Source organism: Amblyomma americanum, chromosome 11, assembly GCF_052857255.1.
Source record: "Amblyomma americanum isolate KBUSLIRL-KWMA chromosome 11, ASM5285725v1, whole genome shotgun sequence".
Lineage (NCBI taxonomy): Eukaryota > Metazoa > Arthropoda > Arachnida > Ixodida > Ixodidae > Amblyomma > Amblyomma americanum.
The window spans coordinates 111,548,620-111,562,273 of NC_135507.1; the positions used below are offsets into that span (position 1 = coordinate 111,548,620).

Consider the following 13,654-nt stretch of genomic DNA (forward strand, 5'->3'; position numbering starts at 1 on the left):
TGTGTTTTGTCGTGCCAATTTTATGTGCAGCCCCAATTTCTGTCGTGCACCCAGGTGTTCCGGCCGTACCGTGCGAGCTCGCATGACATGTGCCGTTTCCACTCGGAGGAGTACATTGACTTCCTGGAGAGGGTGACGCCCCAGAACATCCAGACGTTTACCAAGAGCCTGAGCCACTTCAACGTTGGTGATGACTGGTGAGTCTGCTGCTGTTGTGAGTAGGGGTCTGCGAACAGTATTTTTTCCAAACCGAATCGAATACAAATACTGTAGCTTTGCTACCAAACCGAATACGAAAAGTATAGCTAAAAACCAAATCGAATACGAATAGAAGATTTTTGTGAATATTCACTACTTGTACGAATATTCAGTGAGCAACCGTGAGAAACTGCGAAGCTCTGCTTTTGCAGTTATAGCCGTATCTGTTAAAAGACTCACCACTAATCTCTATTTGGGGGACCACAACACAGTCAGTGTACTTTTTTATAATTGTCATGTTATGTGCATAGGAAAAGTACCTTTTGCTGCTGATAATGGCAGATAACTGCATCGCATCTCAATGCATGAGATGGGCAAGAGCTATGTTTGAGGCATGGCCTCTGAGGTCAGGCATAAAAGCCACTTGAGCAGGGTGTGTTGCTGGGCGAGTTAGTTTGACATTGTGAACACTGAAGCGCTGGCAGACGACGGACGAAGGGAGGACTGTGTGTCTCGTCCTCGCTTCGTCCGTCGTCTGCCAGCGCTCTTCAGTGTTCACAATAAAAGCCACGTTTGCTGCACCTGCCTGGGCCCTATTGTATCATCTAATCTCTGAGGCCATGTATGAGTATTACCAACACCACCACGTGAATGGGATGCACTGCGGTGCTGAACCCTCTATCCCTCACATATCGATCGCGGCAGCATGATAACGCAGTGTGTATGGTCCCTGTTTTTGGAATAGTCGTGGAAGAAAAATATGGCAGGCCTTATTTGAGTTTTGTGCCAATTATTTAAAAAGTATTTGAAAGCTTGAGGACACATTCGATTCGTTTCGAGTAATCTTGAACATACAGTATATATTTCGTTAGAGTAATCGAATAGGAGATATTTGATTCGATATTCTGAATTTCCGAATACAGTCGTACCTGGGTATATTGAATCCGCATATTCGAATTATTGGCTCTATAGAAAACAAAAATTATCCCCTTGAAAATACTGTGTAAAAGTATAGGACAGGTGCGTAGTATTTCGAACGCCGCGCCAGGCCCCTGGAAGGTGCGCTTTCCCCCAAAATACTCGCATATCCGGTCGCACAGCGTTTGGCACGGAGACGAGCGGCGACGTCGTCAAGCCATGCCTTCTTGAGAAAGGAAGAGGGAGAAAACCAGTCGGAAGTGAGGGCAACGCCTCCTCACTGGCGAGGGAGGCAAGAGAACTGGAAAGAGCGAGGCCACATACCCCACGACTGGCACAACTAGCACCAACAACGCTGAATTTTTGCTGAGTTTTTTCTCTCCTTCATTTCTCTTTGTGCCTTTGTCAATCCTTCGCTGACTCCTTGATCGATGCCAGTCAACTCCATCAGCCGGTGCACGGCCTGTCGTATTTCTTTTCTGCGTGTCTTCATTTCAGCGCGCCATTTGTAGTGTGCGTGACTGCCATCATTTAGTGAGCTATGTCATCTATGGACGTAAAAAATAGAAAAAATCTGGACTTTGCAACAAAGCTTGAGGTGATCCGGCGTGTCGAGAATGGAGAAAAGTCCTCCACACGCGTTTGGCATATCGCGGAGCATTGTAAGTACGCTTTTCAAAAACGAGCAGGACATCACGCTCAAAGCAGGTGAGCAAAGTCGCTCGGGAGCATGTCTTGTGCGCCCTGCTGTTTTAGACAAAGTTGAGAACGTGCTGTATGCGTGGTTTCTTGGAGTCCAAGCGAAAAACATCTCTGTGGATAGCCCTGTGCTAATGGAGAAGGCCAAATGGTTTGCCACATCTCTTGGCGAAGAGAGCTTTTGCGGTGGCACTGGGTGGCTGCAACGGTTTAAAAACAACCATGTCATTTTGGGAAAAGCCATTTGAGGCAAAAGTAGGGCAGTCAGCATCCAGGAGATGCAGCAGTGGCTGAAGATAACTGCAAAGTTTTCACCTGCCGAAGTTTTCAGTGCAGACAAGACTGGTCTTTTTTGGCAAATGTTGCCGAATAAGACAATCTATATCCCTGGGAGCTCATGTCACGACCGGAAAATGAGCAAAGTTCATGTGGCGGTTCTGCTTGTGGCAAACATAGATGGCTCATGCAAGCTGCGTCCGCTTGTTATCGGAAAGAGCATGTCACTGCACTGCTTCAAGAATTGCAAGCAGCTTCCCATCCGCTATGCTAAGGCCTGGATGACACGCCAACTTTTTGTTGAATGGCTGCAGGCTTGCGACACTGAGTTGCGCAGGTTGGGTCGCCAAGTCTGCCTTCTGGTTTACAACTGCTCGACTCATCAAACGACTTGCAAGCTGCAGAACATTGCACTCAAGTTTCTCCCGCCGAACACGACTGCAAGACTGCAGCCCATGGACCAGGGTATCATAAAGGCTTTCAAGGTAGGCTACAGAAGGCGACTTGTTCAGCGGCTCTTCATAAACCTCTGCATGGGAACTGATCTCAAGATTGACCTGCTCAGCGCCATCCAGTTCACTACTGTGGCCTGTTTTAAGTCGTTCCAAGTGCTGGCAATCATCTGGATGGCACCGAGCAGGTCAGTCTTGATCAGTTGCCATGCGGAGGCTTATGAAGAGCCGTTGAACAAGTCGCCGTCTGTAGCCTACCTTGAAAGCCTTTATGATACCCTGGTCCATGGGCTGCAGTCTTGCAGTGGTGTTCGACGGGAGAAACTTGAGGGCAGTGTTCTGCAGCTTGCAAGTCGTTCGATGAGCCGGGCAGTTGTATACCAGAAGGCAGGCTTGGGACGCTGAGTTGGGCAGGTCGGGCCGCCAAGTCTGCCTTCTGGTTTACAACTGCTCGGCTTATCAAATGACTTGCAAGCTGCAGAACATTGCACTCAGGTTTCTCCCGCTGAACACCACTGCAAGACTGTAGCCCATGGACCAGGGTATCATAAAGGCTTTCAAGGTAGGCTACAGAAGGCGACTTGTTCAACGGCTCTTCATAAGCCTCCGCATGGCAACTGATCTCAAGACTGATCTGCTCGGCGCCATTCAGATGATTGCTAGTGCTTGGAACGACTTAAAACAGGCCACGATAGCCAACTGTTTTGGCAAGGCAGGCCTTGAAGTGGCTGGAGATGAATGTTTGGAAGCTTTGGATGATGACGATGAATGCTTGGAGGATACGTTTCGTGACTTGTCCCATTTTCCCGATGTCGTCCCGTCGAAAGTTACCATTGAGGACTTCATCAACGCTGAGAGCGAAGTTCTGGCTGTAGCTGACCTCGCTGATGAGGACTTTATGGCTGGAATAGCTAGTGCCTAAGAAGACGATTCCAGTGATGACGAGGACAACTGTGTTCTCGAAGAGATGCGCCCATGCACAGCCGCTGATCTGGCGTCAGTGCTCAGCCTCATTCAGCCTTGCTGCAGTGAAATGGAAGGTACTGGGCTGTGGCACCTGGACAGTGTTGAGAAGATTGAGACTAGCATTTTCAGCTTGATTACTCACAGCAAAAAGCAGTCCAAAATAAGCAATTTTTTTTCCTTGAAATAAAATGCTTTTACAGTGCGTGCCTGGACTTTGCGGTTCGTGACTCTTGCCATCGGTTAGCCACAATTTGTCATGATCGCGAGTGCGGTTATCTGTGTATTGAATTTTTGCTATATCGAACTATTTTCCTAACCCCTTGGAATTCGATATATCCGGGTTCGACTGTTTTTGCACAATCTGGTCGTGCGGCTGCACCAGCACTGGGGCAGGCTTGTCTCTCTTTGTTGCAAGGATCCGTGCATTAGGACTAATGTACCTGTCAAGTGTGCAAAATAAAGTGCCCTTTGAGGGAGTGCGTTTCAGCCCCTCAAGTGCACTTTACACAACGTGGTGCTAAATGCGAAAGCAGAGTGTGCTCGTAGAAGTGAAAATGGTGGCTAGCTTAAAACAAAATTTTTCGAAATGGCGATCTGTAAGTGTAACTTGCAAAATAATGCTTGTAAAGGACACGAAAATGAACACAACTTAATTTTCGGTCATCATCATCATCATCAGCCTGGCTACGCCACTGCTGGGCAGAGGCCTCTCCCATGTCTCTCCAATGAACCTTGTCCTTTACCAGCTCTGGCCACCTTATCTCCGCAATGTTTTTGATTTCATCCGCCTACGTAACTTTCTGCTGCCCCCTGCTGCACTTGCCTTCTCTTTTTATCCAGTCCGTTACCCTTGAGGACCGGCGGATATCCTGCCTTGGCGTTACATGCCCTGCCCAAGCCCATTTCTTCCTCTTGATTTGGACTAGGAGGTCATTGACCCACATTTGTTCCCTCACTCACTGCCTGCTCCCGGTCTCTTTAACGTTACACCTATCATTTTTCTTTCCATACTTCACTGCATTTTCCTTAACTTAAACGGAGACACAGGTCTTGATCAAAAAATGTGAAAATTTCGATTTAGAAAATGGCATATTCGGAATCAATACATTCTAACGTTCCTGCCTGAAAAGTTTCAAGGTCTAAATTCGATCTTCAACTACTAAAATATATATATATTTCGCATCTACGAAGCCCAGAAATAGCGATTTCGGAGCAAAATGCGGCAGGACATTGCACCCATCGCTTCCCATGACCGGGTCCCCAATGGCCGCCATCTTGGTTTTGTTTGAAAGCTGGTCCCCTTTTACACTACGTGATGTTACTCACTACTGTGAAATATTTTTGGAACATCTGCATTCCGCTGTTTTTGAGGTCTCTACAACGATCTTCGAATGGCTGGAGCGCACACTTCAAATGCTTTTTTCTCAGCTTTGTGTTTTTTGCGAACTAGCCTTGCGAAAGTTATGTTTTTATGGCACAATTTCAATTAATCTTATACTGTTGAATGCAGAAAGAACTAAACTGTGTAGCTATGCTGTTTTTGTTTGGCTGAGCTAAACATCTAAAATTTTTTGAACCATAACCCCTTCAGACGCTGGGTCTACATATGTGGACGCGGCCTAAGCCTCATATTTTCGTGTGCAAGGCGATTTTCCACCTTTGAATGCCATGCTCTTACCCTTTTGACCCTTCCTGTCAAGTCTGTGGCACCATCTTTTGCAGCTACAGCGAAATGCGTTTGCAAAGAAGAAAACATGTGCATCACATCGTTTTTTGGCGGGATGAGTAAATAGCTTTTATTTTTGCATTCTACCTTTATAAATGGTCGTAAATGATAAAATTTAGGGCTTGGAATATGTCGATAGGTTAATGTAGAAACGGCACACCAATTTTTATCGTCATAGATGAAGAAAAAGGGCTGCGGTGGATGTTCAGAGTGGCGCGTCCACATATGTGGACATGGCGCCTTAATGCCGAAAATATCGAAATGGCGTTTTCTCCCCACAACGCACTGTTTTTTTGTGGACGTATGGTACGAAATGGGCTTACTGCTTACAGGCATTGAAAACTACGCTTGTACAAAGAGAACGCTGTACGACTCCAGCGCTGAAGCGTTTTTCATGAAAATAGCTGATGGAGAAGCATCTCCAAAGAAGTGCGGCCGACCGAGTATCGAAGACCCGCAGATGGTCGCAAAGAACCGCCACTTAGCTGAGCCGCTGCCGACAAATACAGCGCGCTATGACCAGTGCTTAAAGCCGGGGAGATCTAGGAGGCTCTTAGGCCCCCTACCAAGATTCAATAAGGGTCAGAGACCACCTGTGCTAGATTGTAGAACGCATTAATCTGAAGGAAGCAACCATTTTCAGGGGTGGCCAGAACAGTTTTTCTCCATCGTTTTGAAAATTTTGTTGCGGTTTTTAGCAAGAGTCATTACGTTTTGTATGAAACCCGAGGCGGAGAAAAATACAAATTGGCAGCACTACACAAGGGGGGATGAAAAAGGGGAACCCGTGCCTTTCCTTCACACCATGGTCAGTTCAGAGCTGGCTGCTCAGCTCCAAGGCTATAAAACAACAATCAGCACATAGGTAGAGCTAGGGGACAGTTTGTTTCAGGTCTCTGACATAAATTGAGCAAACAACGACCTTGAAAAATGATTTCTCATTTTTGCAAAAACCATGTGTAAAACAGGCCGCAAGATGCTCTCTCTCTCTCTACCTTTTCACCTGTGCTGAGATCATTCGAGACCCTTTCATTGCAGCCGGACCTGAAGCATTGCTTATAATGAAAGCAACTATTGGCCCCAACTTCTGAACACGTTAATCACACAACGGTGCCAACGTGAAGGCTCCCCATCTAAAAGCCACATTCGGTGCTCGAAATACCGAATTTTCCTCTGCCTGTCATCACAGAATGACTGCTTTTATCGCTATTATAAGACATGAACTACAGAATTATTGCCTGAAGCGTGCATTCTCACAGCTAAGCATTTATTCATGTAAAATGATAAGTTAGAAAAAGCAAGCAAATGTAGTAGCGTTTACGTTCATGTATCAGCTTTAAGGTGCTATGTCCACAAATGTGTACGCGAAGAAAATATGCTTAAATATGTATATTTTTGCGCAATTTTTTCCACATCACTTCTGCTTAGTCTGCTAATCGTCATTTATGCAAAAAAAGATTTTTCCTCTCAGCAGATTTAATTGGCGCCTGAAGGGGATAGTGTCACCTAACTATACTTCATAACTTTGGTGCTTGGACAAAATTTAAAATTTTTATATGATGATGTACTTCAACAACAATATAATTAGCATAGCTTCAGATGGCAGGTCTTTGGCTACAGCCCCATTACAATCGAAACCAAAAAATGTAGGAAGTGTCTTCATGATTCGTAAGAATTTAACTAATTATGCTTCAGTTATTTTCCTGTAGCAAGGGAAAGTAATTGAAGTAGACTGAAAGAAATCATATATTTGAAAACAGGAAAAATAAACACATATACACACCGAATTTCATTACGGTATCTTTAATAATAAGAATGTTCATCTCAAGATCCCTTTCGTCAGCCTCCATGTTTCTGCCCCATAGGTGAGCACCAGTAAGATATAAGAAGAGAACGGGACAGAGTGTCACTCACAGCTGGTGCCTGTTCTCTTCTCTCTCGTGTGTGTGTGTGGTTTTTAGGGCCTTTAAATTACAACGATCAATTACCAATTAGCCTAACAAGAAGTTCTCCCAGCAACTCAAGTTTCTGGCATGTGCAGAATCCAGACAACAAACAGCATGGTGGATAATAGTGCATTTTAGTGACGTGTTATTTTTTCTGGTCATTATCAGGAGACCATTGCACAAATAAAGATATATGTAACAGGTAAAATAGTAACTGACAGCGTCCATGAACAAGGCAAATCACATGTTTTGAGTGAGCATGCCGTGATATATCTGATTCTTCATAGCTAACAGATAATTTGCACAAACGGCCGCAAGTTATGACAGCGTCACAGTCCTCTTCACAAACACACGGTATTTACATGATTGCAGGTCGACTCATATTTTGAATTTGAAAATCCGAAGTGGGGGGGTCCACTTATAATCAAGACCAAAGCATGGCACCATAAATAGAGGCGAGACAAATTAGATATCAGGGATGCTACAGCGTTGTTACATTATTGCTGCAGGGCTTCATCGCATCCCTCTTGGTACTGGCCTTGAGCAGCTGCTCTGTCAACACACAGAACCGGCATCCTCCTCCCCGTTGTGCGGCGGCCGATGGCAGCTGTCGATAAGTGGCAGCGGCCCTATAATGCTATCGCGTTCTACTGTTAAATGCAAAGCGTAACCGTCCTCCAAGTTTTTTTTTTTTACTTTAAACTGTGCACTGGGCGCTCAAAGGGGTGCCGATAGTTGATGGAAAGGCCGCTGTTTCTATTGCGGTGGCACCGCCACTCGGAACGGCAGCGGTGTCAGGGAGTGTCGGTAGCTGACTTCTGGAAGAGCCGATGCCGCTCACACGTAGTTTCTCTTTGGCTTTGACGCGTTTGATGACTGCCCGCCACTTTTTATCAGTTTTTAATGTAGTGCGTCGTCAATCGTCATTTGTGCTCCAGGTGCGGTAAGCGCCCGGGGCTTGTTCATGGCTACTTTCAAAATGGGTGTCATTTTTTACGCCGAAGAAATGCGCTCGGGTCGCAAGTTCGACGTCTCGGAACGGGGGATACAAGTGTGGCCGCTGCAACATGGCAAAATTTTCAGATGTTCCACACGGTTTCGTGGTGCGGCTGTTTGCAATGTGCGGGATTTCGCTGGACGACAAACTGCTTTGGGACCACAGCAGCGATCATGACAGCAGCGCTAGTCAGGATGATGGTGCAAGTTTATAAAAGTAGTCCGGTCACTAATTAATACATTTTCATTTTGGAATGGGACCATGGGCATGCCTGCGCGCGGCAGCCGATAAGCAGCAGCGACTGGATCGTACCGTCAGGTTCTGTTATTAAAGGCAAACCTTGAGCGACCTCAAGCTTTTTCCCGCACATGGGATATTGGGGGTGTCGACTTACATTCTAGTCAACTTAGAGTCGTGTAAATACGGTTGTCACGAATTGGTAGCGCGTCCCTGACTTTGCGAAGGGGAACGCTATCGCGTGCAGGTTCGAACAAGAAAACAAAGAGATCAAACAAAACAAAATGAAGCCGTATTTATAATTTAAAGGAAAAGAGCTGATACCAAACGAAAAAAAGAAAAACACTCTCAACAGGCGTACAACACTACAGAAATAAAAGGAAAGAGTTCACCAGGTACTGAGCGTCCCAGGTGAAGGGGGGATGCCTTGCAGACAGGGCGGACACGGGTGGTGGTAGTGTGGGTGGTGGTAGTGCGATGCATCGCTGGTCTTGCGTCGAAGGAAGCGGCGGAAGGGAGCCAGGTGGTAGTAGGTGCGGAGAGGAATGCAGGGAGACGCCGGTGGTCTCCCATCAAGAGCCCGAAGAACTCTGCAGTGGCAGGAAAGCCGTAGCCAGGTCTTGTCGACGGCGTCACGAAATGCCGGAGGCTTCAAGCAGGCTATCCAAGAATGCCTTTCAGCAGCACGGACCCTCAGTTCATTTGCTGCCGCCTCCACGCTTGCAAGGAACGCAGTAGGCTTGCGTCGGTGATCCAAGGGAGGTCACGGCAGCTCGGACCCAAGTCCGACAGCTGCCGCCTCCACGCTTGAATGACCCGATCTCCGCTGCGTTGTCTTCCTTTACACCTCGGTTTTCTGACACGTCAGCTTTCTGCTCCTTGTGCTCGCCACGCTCCCTGTCGCCGTCGCCTCGCACACACCGTGTGCACGTGCACACGTGCAACGCTGGGCTAACACGCGCAGCGCTCCGCTCTCCGACGCACCACTGTTGACGCACCACGTTCAGAAATCCTCCGCAGATGTGTTTTGCAGCTCACAATGGTACGCAGTGCCATTCAAAATTGCAATGAATTGTCCTCTGCTACTGATACTACCTGCGCTGATATCATTATTCTAACTGAAACGTGGTTAAAAATTGTATCTCGGTATTTTGCTGTAGTTGTTTCTTCCGACGGGAGGGGGGGTGTTGGGGTGGGCTTTTGATTTCTGTTTCTGATAACTTGTAATGCTTGCAGTTCGATGTTAACTGTTCACTCGAATTCATCATCATCAGCCTGACTACGCCCACTGTACGGCAAAGGCCTCTCCAATGTCTCTCCAATTAACACTGTCCTTTGCCAGCTGTGGCCACCATGTCTCCGCAAGCTTCTTAATCTTGTCTGCCCACCTAACCTTCTGCCGGCCCCTGCTGCGCTTGCCTTCTCTTGGAATCCACTCGGTTACTCTTGAGGACCAGCGGTTATCATGTCTTCGCATTACATGCTCTGCCCAAGCCCATTTCTTCCTCTTGATTTCGATTAGGAGGTCATTGACCTGCATTCGTTCCCTCACTCACTCTGCCTGCTTCCGGTTTCTTAACATTACACCTACCATTTTTCTTTCCATAGCTCGCTGTGTTGTCCTTAAGTTAAAGGGATCGTGGAATGCTTTCAGAAAATTTTGAACGAAGTGTGTATTTGTGATTCTGACCCTTCATTCTATAATGAACCTTGGTACGTTTCATCATCTGGGCCGACTGAATAGCGAAAAAAAACTAAATTTTGGTTTCCCAGTGCTCGTCCCCCTAAACTCTACAGCAAACATCATCTTAAGCAGCCAATGAGAGGCTTCTGTCGTCATCAAAACATGACAGCTTAGCGAGGTCTGTTGAGCCATAGTTGACCGAGGTCACATTAAATGAGGTCCTTTCGATTCTCCTGCACTACGTGAACTGGTTCTCGCTGTGCTGCGCTTCGCCATTTGTTTCAGCGGTTCAAGATGGCGCCGTCTGCACGACGCCATTGTTTTCAGAAAAGTGCACATGTGCAGGTCTAGTTCAGGAAAAGTTCAGGAAAACTGTGCACCTCCTCAGTGGTCGGTGCTGAAATCATGCAGCTGCAGCCGCCATGGAAGCAGACGATGGCTTGTGCGTTGCGATGAGTGTGGCGAAGGGACTCTGGTTTATTCGCTCGTCGACGAGAACGGTGCCCCAGTATGGTCTGACTCGTATGGGACGTCACTGAGGGCCTCTTGAATAAGCCTGTAACTACTTGCGGCGATTTCTGTGCAGTGTGTATGCAGTGAACCGCGCGCATGTCAGCCATCCTACACGCGCTGTGACAATATTACTGTGTGTGTCAAAAATTGGAGGACGCTTAGCTTCGTCATTAAAGGGGCTGCCAAACACTGCTTGAACGAATGCCGGCTACGCTTCAGATGGATTCTTTATGTCACACAGATGCTGACTCAAAAAGAATTACAGGAATCGATGCATAGGAACGGGAGTTGTTCAATGAAAAATTTTCAAAATGGAAGCAAACAAAATGCTGCCCTCAACTCGATTTTCGCGGGGCTTTGTCGTGAATTAGTAATGCATACCTGACTGCCTCACGGAAAAGCTATCCTGCGCAGGTTCGAACAAGAGGAACGGGAGTTGTTCAATGAAGAATTTTCAAAATGGAAGCAAACAAAATGCTGCCCTCAACTCGATTGTCGCGGGGCTTTGTCGTGAATTAGTAATGCATACCTGACTGCCTCACGGAAAAGCTATCCTGCGCAGGTTCGAACAAGACAAGACAACGGATCAAACAAAAAATTTGCAGTGGTTTAGCTGTGGTTAAACCTGGAGTGATGCGCTAGCTACAGCTGGCCGAGTGGAACTTGCTCAGTCGAATTGCAAAGTCAGTCTTTCGCCACTCCGTTTTGCTGGGCTTTCCTCGTTCATCTTCGTCCCACTTGTCACGGCGCATGCGCACAGCTGTTGCAGCTCGGTTTTGCCGGCGGGCTGCACTGCCGGCAGCAGCAGCTGCTCCGCACCACGTGACCAGCCACGGCGCCGCGACGCCGGCAGCTGCTCCGCACCACGTGACCGTGGTGGTGGTGCCACGGTCACGTGCCACCGCCACGCTGAAGGCTCGAAATGCTACCGTAATGTAGCTACAAGACAAAACGAAGCCGTATTTATAATTTAAAGGAAAAGAGCCAAACAGAAACGAAGATGCAAAGAAAAACACACATCATGCGTACAACACTACAGGCTAAAGGAAAGAGTTCACCAGATATGAGCGTCCCAGGGTGACGCGGTGATATGCGTGGGCGGACACAGGTGGAAGAAGTGCGATGCGTCGCTGGCTTTGCGCCGAAGGCAGCAGCAGAAGAGCAAAGTGGTATTTGGGAAAGGAAAACAGTAGTGCCGAAAAAAACGCACACAGCAGAAGAACGACATAGGACAAGCGCTTGTCCTATGTCATTCTGCTGTGTGTATGTTTTTCGGCGCTACTATTTTCCTTTCTCAGGTACAATGAACCATCTAGCCCAAATAGAAGTTCTTCTAAACTATAAGCAAGTGGTAGTAGGAGCGGAGAGGACCACAGGAAGATGCCGGTGGGCTCTCATCAGCCGCTCCAAGAACTTGGCAGCAGCAGAAAGAGTGCAGCCAGGACTTACGACGTTGTCCCGAAATGCCGTAGGCTTATGCAGGATATCCAAGGAAGCCTCTCGGCAGCACAAACCCTCAGTTCATCGGCTGCCACCTGCACGCTTGAAAGGAACGCAGGAGGCTTGCGTCGGTGATCCAAGGGAAGTCCCCGGCAGCACGGACCCAATGTCTGGCGGCTGCCACCTCCACGCTTGAATGACAGGACCTCCGCTGCGATGTCTCCCTTCACACCTCAGTTTTCTGACACGTCAGCTGTCTGCTCCTCGTGCTCGCCACGCTCTTTGTCGTCGCCTTGCAAACACCATTTGGGCTCAAATCTGGCTTTACATTATAGGAACTGTCCCCGGAATAACCAGCCTGATTCTTCTGAAAAATCATGTGCACCCATCTTTAATAAAACTAGAATCCTGTACAAACACAAAGATAAACTAACAAGAGAAATCAGTGAAGCGTTTCATATTCATAAAAACATTGACTCATGCGTGAGCACCCCCTCTGTAACAGTTCATGACTGTGAACTAATGTATCTGGATTTAAGTGATTGATTTATCACTGTGGCTTTTGGTGTTGCGCACGCGCCCGTGGTTGTCAAATGAGTATATTTTGCGTGTTTTTTCTAATAAACTTTCAGTTGTTAGTCAGCGCCGGTCCTGTCGTCTTCTTCTTTCTTTGTCCCTCGTCTACGCGCTGTTATTCCCAGCAGTATGGCTTTTTTTTTTTGCATCCTTCCTTGGCACCGAAACGAACACTTATAGAGTTCAATGGCTCAGTCGATCGGATCGATTCAGCAAAACCGTTCTCAGATACATAGAGACTTGCCACAAGTACTGTGTGTACTGTGTACAAGGATGTGTACAGAGAGGCGCAAAGTCCTTCGACGCAAAGAAATAGCCAGAGCCTCTGGTGGTGTATTTTTGTTTTACTTGCTTTACAGTGCTTTTATCTAAGGCAAACAAGTTGGTTTTGTTGATGTAATATGATATGCAAAAACTTTACAAAATGTATCTGTTTACGTGTATTAACACAATTTACTGTATATTTACTGTTTGTCCAATCATAAAGCTCCCGCCCAATTATGTCATATCCACTGCTAAAGCCCACCACTGTATGGTGACACTGTCAGCGCCATGAATTTGTTTTTGCGAGCTAATTAAAATATTAAAAACTGGAGTATACGCGGTACGACCGATGCTAATAGCATCATTATGACTAATTTTATGAAACCAGCAGGCAAAACAATGCGCTGATTATGTGTTTTGGGGCCCCTTTAAGAGTTGAACGCGACGGCGTGTTGCAGCGTTGCCAAGGAGTCCACTGGGTGCTTGCCTGTTGGACTATATAATTTAAGGAAAGGAAATGATACCTGTCTCACATATCTCGGGAGACATCTGAACTGAGCTGTAAATGAATTGATTGATTGATTGAACAACCTTTATTTTCAAAAGAAAAGACGCTTCTCCCCGTGCCTGGCACGGAGGCTTGGATGACAGGGTGTTGCACATCCGTGGTTAGAGGCTGGTTAGCAGTCCTTGACTGGCAGCGGCCTCTTCCACCAGATGGATTGTGGTGCACTGGAGCTCAGGGTCCGGGCTTGGCAGGGT

The 13,654-nt window shown here is 47.1% G+C and overlaps 1 protein-coding gene across 2 annotated transcripts in view; it reads left to right on the forward strand.

The window, feature by feature from the left end:
* The window catches only part of LOC144110595 (histone deacetylase 3-like), a 143,362-nt gene that overhangs the window by 15,525 nt on the left and 114,183 nt on the right, over window positions 1–13,654 (forward strand). For both annotated transcript variants that reach the window (XM_077643614.1, XM_077643613.1), the window contains exon 3: window positions 55–197. In XM_077643614.1, coding sequence (XP_077499740.1) covers window positions 55–197 — 143 coding nt within the window. The remainder of the gene's footprint in view (window positions 1–54; window positions 198–13,654) is intronic.